The 11,673-nt window shown below is 38.9% G+C and overlaps 1 protein-coding gene across 1 annotated transcript; it reads right to left on the bottom strand.

Annotated features, from left to right (window-relative positions):
* Positions 1-269: 269 nt before the first annotated feature.
* On the bottom strand, positions 270-2,939 carry LOC145135852 (E3 ubiquitin ligase BIG BROTHER-related-like). The gene is made up of 8 exons (XM_079070057.1): positions 2,725-2,939; positions 1,659-1,799; positions 1,305-1,560; positions 1,185-1,219; positions 1,052-1,114; positions 840-967; positions 650-758; positions 270-542 (listed from the first exon to the last, which is right to left on the bottom strand). The coding sequence occupies exons 2-8, from the start codon at positions 1,785-1,787 to the stop codon at positions 510-512; spliced, it is 753 nt and encodes a 250-aa protein (XP_078926183.1). The 5' UTR covers positions 1,788-1,799; positions 2,725-2,939; the 3' UTR covers positions 270-509.
* Between the last annotated feature and the right edge of the window lie 8,734 nt (positions 2,940-11,673).

The following is an 11,673-nucleotide window of genomic DNA, read 5'->3' on the forward strand; positions in this document are numbered from 1 at the left end:
AAGGTATATTGAGAGAACTTAAATTAAAAATAAAAAAAACATAATTTTTTTATTAAATGCTTTCAAACGGTCGAAACCAACGTTCAAATTTAACCCACCAATCAAATCTCACATCCTCTTCCGTCTTCGCAGCCACGTCACACCCAACCCAGGGGGCGGTGTTCACGCGTGGTTTTCTTCCCACTCCGGATAGTCTAATAGTTTGCTCCTATTCAATACAATTAAAATATGAGTAACTAAAAGAGCAAATTAACAATTATTAGAAGCCATTTTAAACATTAACCCTTAAAAAAGGCTTCTTAAACATAAATAACCAAAGTTCAAAGTAACTCATGCTAATGTATTCACATGAAAAACAGCCATCAAAAATCAAAATAACACCTCATATGTAAACAACCCACACACACATATGTCTATATATATAAATATATCTATATCTATATTATCTATAAACCAGTCTTCTATCTTTTCCATGCAAAAGCTTCCTCCTTTCTTCACTTCTTAAACGCTTAAACCACCTCCTTTTGACAAATAGGACAGTTCTGCCACCAAAATTCAAAACAATTCATCAGAAACCAAAAAAGATATAAAGGGTATTTTTGTAAATTGACACAAATGAGAACCAATAATTTTTTTTTTTTTTTTCTACCTTTTTCATCTTCAACCACTCACTGATGCATTTGGTATGATATTGATGCAAACAAGGCAATGTGATCAATCGTTCACCAAAGTTGAATTCAGATTGACATATCACACAGCTAAAAAACAATCATGTTAAAACTATTATAAAAACGATTAAATTAAATTAAAAAAGAAAGATTATTAGAAATTGTTCTTACTTTTCTTCTTTTTTCTTATTCTTTGAGAACAACCTGTATCCATACTTTGAAGTTGGCAATTGAGAAATACGAGTTGCAGATATTCCTCTGTTTTCAACACCAATGGCTTCAGCCAAGTGTAGTAATTCCTACAAAGAATGGAATGGAATCCACCATTCCATTATGTTAATTTCCATTCCATCATGGAATAGCAAGATAATATATATTTATACCTCATATTGCATGCTATCAGGATCAATGGAATCTTGCATTGAATTCAACCTTTCAGCGTGTGCCTGATGATTGAACAATATCAAAGTGGATAATTTACAATTTTAACCTCAAATTAAAGAATCAATATTATACCCTTGAAGGAGTTGCTATAGGACTTTGTGTGCTTCCTGCATAAAATATAAAAACCATGTTAACACATTTACATTTACAGATACATTTACATTTTGGAATTTGGATTAAGTTGTAACAAACCACTTGCAGTGCCACTGTGTTCAGATATGATGATGTCATCAAATCCCTCTCCTAATTCCTGCAAAGATCGAGCTAAAGCTTCATCAATGGCTTCCTGTGTCATGACACCTTCATGCCTTGAACATTCACCTTCTTCTTCTTCTTCATCTTCTTCTTCTTCTTCTTGTAATAAATGACACAAGTAGATGATGTCATCATCAATGGCAGCTACTTTCTTGTTTTTGTCACGTTCTTGGAATGATTGATACATGCTTTCCTGTGTCATTGTCAATGTTATTCAATCTAAGAAGTAAGTTTATGATCTTGATTTTGATTTTGATTTTGATTTTGATTTTGATTTTGATTTTGAATTACCTGTTGCAAAAGAGCTTCTTCGTAACTAAGACCATCGTCATCTTGAAAAAACTCGATCAAATTTTCAGGTATTTCATCTGGAAATCTGGAATTCAAATAGTGATTATGAAGGTCCATGCTTCTGCTCATGGATCTGGTTATCTGTTATAGAAAACACAAAGACGATTTAAAAAAAGGTTCCAATTTATACACAAAAAAACAAAATTGATGAGTGAGAAGAGAAAAGTGATATGATATGATATGATACAAGTAATTACCAGAAAATAGTTAAACTATGTGCATATGCTTTTTAGTGGACTTATTTGTAAGCGATTGTGATTGATGAATCAGAGTTGTATAATATCTGTAGCAGATTACGACAATAAAGACTCGTAATTCCAAATCAAAAAAAGTGTCTCATAAATTATCATAAAGTTGTATATTCCCCGTGGAAGAAATTCATTGCGTTACTTAATCATGGGGTAAAATCTGATTAATTTCTCTCACCAAAATTCATATTTATCTTTCGAAATCTGATGTTAATGAAGGAAATATGAAGATATTGTTAATGAATATTCGCATGCTTTCAATGGGTCTTTATCACGAAGGAAGACATGTAGGTCCTCGATTAAAGAACCCTCATTATGATTCAAAAATTAAACAGAAACCCAGAAAGATTAAGCGTGTAATTAGTTCTTAGTAAGTAGTAACATCGATTCCTTATTAAAATTGAATTGATTTGTGAGTTTGTCTTCAGAATCACTTTTGGGTTTGGAATTTAAACCCATTGTTTGCATCAGAAGTGTACTTAAAAGTTAAAAGATCCAGTTCTTTAACACAATGAGACAAACAGTGATAAAACCTAAAAGACAACAGAGATGCATCTGAGAGATATAAAGTTGGGAAGTGGGAACAGATCACGAAGATACCTAAACCAGAACAGTCGTACGATTAGCACATTATTGTGTTTTTCGAGAATTTTAAATGAAACTGAAAGTCTGATAACCCATTAATTAGTGTAAATAATTGGGAATCTGATTACAGATTCTTGTAAGATTCAAGAAGCATGTGAAATTAGGCATTTTACCTTTGATAATGGAGTTGAAGATACAGAATAATAAGCTAAGAACAGTCGCTGCCTTTTGTAATGTTCACCGCCAAAGGTGATCTTTTTGTAGGGGGTGTAAAAGAGTAGTGTAATTGAGTGTTAGTAGTTTGGTGGAGAAAAGGGGGAGTGTGTGTGTGTTTTGCTATGAATGAACGATAAGCTCCATTATTATGTGTGCTCTGGCCTCTGCCTTTGGGTCCACCCTATCAAGAAAGGTCTGCGAAATTAAGGGAAGGTGAAAAAGAAGTAAATTAGAATTTCAATGAATTTAATAAATTTACACATATATATCATTATTTATTAGTCATTGGTTGACAGCGGATAGCTGATAGTCGGTTGCTGGTTGCTGGTTGCTAATAAAGTTATAATTTTATTTTAGCGGCCAAAATACATTTTAAGAAACAACTTTAGTCGGGAGCTAGGGGAGGTAGAAAACAACAAAATCAAATTATAAATTACAAGATATGAAAGCGGAGATTGGGTTACATCACCAATCTATCTAGCTAATAGAGGATCTTTTCTTCTTCGGTTGTTATCCAACCTCATAGACTAGAGTTGAATGTGATTTACGCTTGTGGATGTACACCTTGTGATTTCTGAACCACCAGAATACCCTAAGGAGAGTATTATGGCTTTGAGCACTTCTTCCTTGGGGTATCCATCATGTTTGGAACATCTGCATAACAGATGTCCAATGATTAGTTAAGTATCGGGAGTGTAGGCACCAACGAACTATACATTCTCATAATTCAGTTGTGATTGGGCATAAAATAAACAAATGCAAGGTTGTTTTGGGAACTACTTTAACTCAACACTAGCGTTTAGGGATAGAAACCAACATATGGTCATCAATGGATTTTCGTAAAGAGAGTAACAACCGTTTTTTCAAACTTTGGCAAAATTCTACCTTCCAACTCGTCGAATCTCATATTGTTGCATAAGAATTGGATTTTAAGTAGATCATCAAGCGTTTGTTGAGTCTAAATGGGCGGGACCAACACCAAGTAAACATGTTGCCATGGTATATGGCAAATTTTATTGAAAATAACATATTCAAGGTTTACTTCAAGTAAAAAAATAATGGTGGAAAGGATGAGGCTAGACGCTCGAATCCAATACGTGATGTAGTCTAATTTTTTGTGTTGCTTTTATTACCTAATCTTTTAGAAAGTAGCTTAGAAAAATGAATGTCGTAGTTGGATAAGAAATCATGAAGTTTAGCGATTGATCTCTGATGATATATGGTCCATTAGCATGGCTTGGACAGCTCTGGCACGCCAGCCTCGCCTGGCGCTCCCTTGCCAGCTTTGCTAGGGACTCCCTTGCCAGCCTTGCTGGGGACTCTCCCGCTGGCCTGGCCTGGGGACTCCCTTGCTAGCCTTGCTGGGGACTCTCCTGTTGGCTCGGCCTAGCGCTCCTTTGCCAGCCTTTCCTAGTGCGTGCCCTCCAGCCTTGCCTGGTGCGCGCCCGCCATCATCGCCCGATGCCTCCGGGCGGCCTCGCCCAACTCCTTGCTAGCTAGGCCTGAATTGGGCTGGCCCAAGGCTTGACCTAATTCCCATTGACCTAATTGTCCCTTATAAAGTGAACATTATCTCCTCCATAGAGGGGGATCCTTCCCCGGCGGCTCAGTCGCCGCCCTAGACTCCGGCCGGGTGGCTCAGCCGCCACCCTCCGCCGTCAGCCACCATACACTACCCCCAACACCAAGATGGTCCTCTCCAGCTAAGGAGAACCACCTCAGATCTACCATATGATCTAACTTGATCGTCGGAGCCCGCTCCCGGGGCACAGTCCCTGGGGCGGCTCTAACGGCCTTGTCTGTTGTGACCTCGCAGATCTGTCTCCAGCGTAGAAACACATCCTCAGAGCAGGTGGTCGAAGTCGATGTCACATCAATCTCTAAGTCCCCCCCCCCCTCTCTCTTCACCCTTTTTGTAGGTTGAGTAAGGAGGGTTATCAAACCCGCCAAAGGGCACATCTAAAGATACATTTGCATCCTTTTAAAGGCTACTTTTTACAATTCTGAAACACCACCACCATTTTCTCATTAAGGCCCAGTTTTGAGCCTTTAAACTCTCGACCCTAAGACCTCTTACTTTCATGTGAGCCATTATCTTATTCCAAGCAATCCATGTGATTTTTATATTGTTTTCATCTCCTCCCCAAAATAATCTATTTATAATACTCTCTAAGAACATAATATGAGATGACCTATAATGATAAAGTATAAGTGAAACATCCCAAAAATTCGGTCCAAAATTTTCATTTTTATTTATAACAAAACCATAGTAATCCAATCATCTCATAAAACATAAGTGTATATCTCAAAATATCATGTCAAAACACTATATCATAAATCCAAAATATCATAGTAAATCCTCCCAGGCTAAAATGTTGTGGTGTGTGTGTCATGCAGTCATCCCGAGCTCTTCCCCTTACTAGCAAAAGTACCTGAAACCAAAATTGAAAACTATAAGCACGAAGCTTAGTGATTCTCCCCAAACTACCACATACCATACACATAATCACATAATCGCATATAACATACATTGGGCCCCGCCCTGCTACCTCGGGCGTTGTCGGCATCGGGCCCCGCTCGGCATCATATCGCATTTGGCATCGGGCCCCGCCCGTCATCGAGCAAAGCTCGACATACATACGAGCACAATTACTAGTACACATAACATAAGCATAACCACTTAACTATATATATACACATTCCTCGAGCCCAGCCCGACATCGGACCGAAATCCAGAAACATGTAAACATTCCTCGGGAACCGCCCCGACATCGGACAGTAGTCCAGAACATACAAACACATACACATGCAGGAATCACAAAGACATCAAGCATACTAACATTCTTCGGGTACCGTCCCGACATTGGATCGAAATCCGAAAAAACATGTAAGCCTATATCGAGCCCCGCCCGACATCGGACCTTAATCTGGAACATACTATCATACATAAACGGGCCGGCCTTGGTGCCTTCGACCCGTTCCTACTGGAGGAAAACTCACCTCTCAAGTTGGCTGCTGAAATCTCGTGTGAGGAATTTCTGATGGCTGCTCCAACGACTCCCCGACTATAATTATCACAATAATCACTTAGTCAAAAACTGAGAATCCTTCTAAGGGTAAAATGACCACTTTACCCTGGGTCAAAGTCAACATTCTGGTCAAAGTCAACATTCTGGGTTGACCCAAATCGCGGAGTCCTAAAACTCTGAAATTACGATCTAATTCGTCGAGTCACCCCCTACTCGCCGAGTTCCCTGGCTACTCATAGTCGTGATTTGGCAAATCAACTCGTCGAGTCCCTTCACAGACTCGTCGAGTTCTACCTTAAACTGAACCGGGACAACACGACTCAACTCGTCGAGTTCCTCTGTCTGTTTGGGCCATCTTAACAGATTAAGCCTCTACTCTCCAGATCCAAAGTCCATACTTCTTCTACATACTGAAAGTGCCCTCTTAAGGGTAAAGTTTCCAACTTTACCTATTAATAGACCTTCTTAATGGGTTTAGCTCAAACCCTAGTTCTTTAGGACATAGATCTTTGTCCAAAAGCCATACTACTCCAACCCAAAGCATGAAAACCGAGATCTAGGTCCTAGACACCAAATGAACACGTAAAGTTCCTAACTTTCCTTTCATGCCTGGCCTTTTGGGGATTAAAAGGCCATAAAAACTCCTTAAAGCTTGCATGGGGGCTCCAATGGCATAAAGTTTGCACCTTTATGCCGTGAAACCCCTTCTAGACCCTAGATCCGAAAGGTAGGTCACTTGGGACGTCAATTTCCCAAGGGCTAAGCTTCTTGGACCAAAAACCCTCACAAAGTGGACATAAGGAGATCCAATAAACTAATAGACAAGTTAGAAGCTTGATTACCAGAAAATGAAGGCAATAAGATGTTGCTTTTGGATCTACTATCTTCTCCTTGAATCTCTTAGCTCCTTCTTCTTCCACGAGCTTCAAGAATACACAAAGATCACTCAAAATGGCTCACAAGCTCACACAAAGCTCTAGGTTTTCGAGGATTAGGGTTTGGGAGGCTGGAAATAAGGCCATAAGGTGGGGATTAAGATGCTTAAATAGGGTGCAAAACCCCGAAATTAGTGTTTCACTGTGGCAGACCTACTCGCCGAGTTGAGGGCTCTCAACTCGTCGAGTAGATTGCTTAAAACCCTGCGGCCAAACTCGTTTCTACTTGACGAGTCTGGGGCTCCCAACTCGTCGAGTAGCTCTTCAAAAATTAATAACTTATAATAAAAATGCGTACCAGGAATCATGCGTTACAATAAGTCTATATTATGTGGACATTTTTTTTACTAAAACTTGTCCACAATTAGATCCAATGAGTGATACGGTTCACTGAAGAGCCTATTGGAAGACCTAAATAACAGAATAAAAGAGACCCAATCGTATAATTCATCTTTCTAACCAAGAAGTTGGACTCGAAGTCACAAACCTCGAACCCTAGTAGCTTGCTTTTAGACAGGTTGAGTATAATCTAAAATCCCATATCATATTTCAAGCATTTCAATTGACCCAAAATTGAGAAAAAATGATGTTATTGACGTATTAAATGTGCGATGCTTCCGACCCTTGGGATATGAGTTTGACACCATGATAAAGTTTCTTCAACTTGGCTTATTCTATGGCTATAATAAGAGCCTCCATGAAAATTATAAAAGAAGAATGAGCATATGGGACCCCCTTACTGTGACATCCCCAATTTCACAGCCAGAAAAGATCGATTTAATTTATGCTTTTAAAATAATTTCAGAGTAATCATTTGATTAAAAGTGTTGCAGAATTTATTCCAAGAAAAACATGATAAATATGTTATCAAATCATTTCCGAAGAAATGTATTTTATTCACTTAAACCATTGGGATGTCATTGTCAATACAAAAACATAAGCATAAACAAAACTTACATTCATTTACACTAGTGATCTACTTCTCTTTAAATCTCTCAGTGAAAAGCAACTTCGTATTGATACATGTGATACAATTAAACTGAGTGGGTCGGGCTTGGGAGCCTAGTGAGCATATAGGGTTTTCAACCCACAATAAATAATAAACTTATTAAGTTCTCAACCAACAATAAATTTATTAATTTCATCAACCAAATAACCCTAATTACCCATTCCCATTATCCTCACTTTACGTCCCTAAAACAACTATCACAAGGGACCTAGCCTAAGGATTTTCACAAGGGGTGACAGCATTGCATTCCTCAGCAATTTATGTCAAACAAGACATCCTAACATAAAACAACCTATAAAGTGACAACATTGCTTCCCTCTGCAATATGTGTCAAATAAGACAAACATCGGGGTGACAACATTGCTTTCCTTCAGCAATTTATGTCAAATAGGCACGAAGTCACATCGTCGCCATGTAATAAGTCCATTGCTCTTATTTATCGATAGTATTTCCCACGGGAGTCCCCCCCGGAATACATGTCAGTGGGTTTTCCATATGCTAAGTCCATAGCTCTTATTCATCGACAGTATTTCCCACAGGAGTCCCCCCCCCGCAATACATGTCAGTGGGTTTTCCATATGCTAAGTCCATAGCTCTTATTCATCGACGGTATTTCCCACGGGAGTTTCCCCCCGCAATACATGTCAATGGGTTTTCCATATGCTAAGTCCATAGCTCTTATTTATCAACACTATTTCCCACGGGAGTTTCCCCCCGCAATACATGTCAATGGGTTTTTAGAGTACAGCTGATGAACATATAGTTCATCCACTTACAGGTTGCAAGCCTGCTAGTGTTCCACAAACCGTCTAGAATAGTCCATGGTTGTCATCCATACTCTGCTGAATGACGGGGGCCAACGTTTGGGTAAGGGCTTTTCTCATATTGCACCACTCACGCCAACGTTTGGGTATGGCTTTTCTCATATTTCACCACTCACTCTCAACTCATGATCTATATCACTGATCATCTCATCAATCCAACTCACCTTTCATCACACACCCACTATTTGAATCATGATTGATATCACTGACTCATGAAGCTCGTCCGATCACTTCATAAAAGAAACAAAGACTCCAAAGCTCTTCAAAATAAAAGCATAGGGAAAAATACTAATAAAGTACTCCTGTACGCTCCCGTACCCTGACACGTAATAGTGTCAAAAAGAAGAACTAACAGATGAACATATGGTTCAAAACCACCTAATGAACATATAGTTCGAGAACACCTTATGAACATATAGTTCAAATATACCTACCGATTACAAGTCTGCTAACGTTCCACTGGACTATCTAAAATAGTCTGTGGTCGTTGTCTATACTCTGCTAGATGACTAGATCATCTTAAACATCGATATCTCTCATCACTTTTATTTCATCACACATCATCTAATTTATCTACCCATGTTTTACCCAACATATTTGTAGATAAAAATACATACACAGTTTAAAACTTGTATAAAACATCTATTCAACAGTCACCTTAATTAAACAATTAATATAATTACACATAGCACATATTTTAAAGAAAATACTTCATATATATGTGTAAGGTGAAAGTGACTATACACTCACTTGATTTAACGATAACCGGGTAGCACTTCGTTGCCTAAAACGGTCGTTTCTAATAAAACCGGGAGTTTTATTGAGAAACCGGGCTCTACGAGGGGCCGGGCTTCGAAACCGAAAAGATAAATTTTCCGGGCTTTCAGGCACTTCGGGACGTGTTCCGGGCGTTGGAAATGATCTCGGGGCATCGGGGGAAGTCAAAATAGCTACAATATTGAAAAAGGGGCCAAAATTGCCAATTTTCCAACTTTAGCCGGGAGGGTTCGCACCCTCCTATTTATAGTGTCCGAAGCTGCTGATCCAAGGGCTGAGAAGGAGACACGCGGCAGCAGATCCGAAGAGGGCAGCACCTGCTCGCACGTGGGCTGCGCATGCGAGGCCTCTCTGGCAGCCTCTGATTGGACCGAAGTCCGGATCCGAGGAGGGGAGGCTCGTGGTTTCTGCGAAGGTTCGGACGCACGAGGGAAGGGGCACGCATCGCCTTCTCACTGGACCACTTCGGATGACTCAGCAGCTCGGATGACTCAGCAGTATTCCGGACATGCGTCGGATGCGAGGCGAGGACACGTGGCCGAAGTCCACGTATGCGAGGATCCTCGGTTTTGGGGATTTTTCTTGATTTTCGCGCCAAAACTTCTAAAATCCATAACTTTTGCATACGAGCTCCATTTTTGACGTTCTTTATATGCACGCGTAGGTAAAATTACGCTCTACAACTTTCGTTTAGACTTCGTCGGCTAATTTTGACTTTAATTTTTAGATTATTATTTTTAACAGACCAGGACAGGAAATCCGTTAAAAATTCATAACTTCTTCATCCGACGTCCGTTTTCGTCTGTCTTTTTACCGTTGTGCTACTATTGACGAGACCTTCGATTCTCGTTTAGGTCGTGTCGGCTAAAAATCACTCGATCTAAAATTCGAGTTTTTAGCTGTCTACTGCTAAGCTGAAATTTCGAAAAATCATAACTTCCTCATACGAAGTCAGATTTGGGCGTTCTTTTTATGCATACTCTCGGTTTGACGAACACTATGACTTTTGTTTAGATCACCAAGGCTAAAAATTAGTTTATCAAAAACTCACTTTTTACGACATTCGGCACCGTGCCGGTTTTGTCGTGAAACTTCGACAGGTCATAACTTCTTCGTTATAACTCGGATTTCGGCATTCTTTATATATCTATAATCCTTGTCACGACCACTACAACTTTCTTAATAGATATTGGCTTTATCTAATATTTATTTTTGACGCTCATTTTTATTCTTAATTAATTAAACCCTAATAATTAAGCATAAAACACATAATATTCACATAATTCCTTTTCATTTCTTCAAAATGAGTCACAAAGGTTAACCTAGACTATCATATCAATATTAATGCCTAGCCTAGAAACACAGGCATTACACTTACTCCCCCCCCCCAATGGATTTCCAAGGAAATTATTTTGTGGGTGAGCCATTGATGACGATAGAGAAGCTCAGACTGATGAAAAACAACCCCAAATCTATGACCACCAAATATGTTCGAAACCTATTTGGTTAAGAATACAATCAAGGAAGCTCCGGTTAAAAAAATACGCTTGTTAGAAATCCAACATGAATACAAACGTTTTGTACTTGCATTTTTTTGAACCAAGTTAGTAATTCACTTAGAATGAGGGGGTCTTCAAGGATACTCTTGCCCTTGATGAAGGTCGTTTGAATTGGGCCCACCACTGAGCAAGTCATCTGTTTAAGCCGTTCGGCTAGCACCTTCGGAATGATTTGATCGGCACATCCGATTAGGCTAATTGGAATAAATCCCGAGAGAGTAATTAGGACTTGATTTTTTGGAATGGGGGTTATAAAAAACGAGTTACTTCCCATTTAAATCACTTCATAATGTTAAAAATGTTTACCTCCTCAAAGATGACACCCCCGAAAATTTCCTAATGCCTTTTGATGAAAGAGAAAGTTAAATTGTCGGGGGCCGATGCTTTTTCAAGCCTGCAACACCACACTAAGGATTTAACGTCCTCTAAAGTACATGTGCTTTCAAGTTTAATACGGTAATCCTTGGAGATCTTTTTTAATATAGTTATGATAAAATGTGAGAGAGTTTATATTGACATAAAAACTATGATAGAAACATTTTAACACCTTATAATTTAATATCTTCCAGATTTATGATCCAAGCATCGTTGATGCCAAGGTCGTGGATACTTTAAGACGTCAACGATCAAAATAAAGTCAACGATCGTCAATCGAAAACATAACAGAAGTCAACGTAATAGAACCAATGTATGATGTTTGGATCTTTTAATGAAAATACAAGTTTATATATTGAAATACATAAGAAAAATGAGTTAAATCATCCGATTGTGAA

The sequence above is a fragment of the Lactuca virosa genome, chromosome 9, assembly GCF_052849685.1.
Source record: "Lactuca virosa cultivar CGN04683 chromosome 9, Lactuca_virosa_CGN04683_v6, whole genome shotgun sequence".
Classification (NCBI taxonomy): Eukaryota; Viridiplantae; Streptophyta; class Magnoliopsida; order Asterales; family Asteraceae; genus Lactuca; species Lactuca virosa.

Coding starts and splice junctions, on each gene's coding strand:
- LOC145135852 (XM_079070057.1), bottom strand. CDS start 1,787: ATGAGCAGAAGCATGGACCTTCATAATCACTATTTGAATTCCAGATTT. Junction 759..839: donor AATAAGAAAAAAGAAGAAAA/GTAAGAACAATT, acceptor ATTGTTTTTTAG/CTGTGTGATATGTCAATCTG. Junction 543..649: donor AGTGGTTGAAGATGAAAAAG/GTAGAAAAAAAA, acceptor TTTTGGTGGCAG/AACTGTCCTATTTGTCAAAA.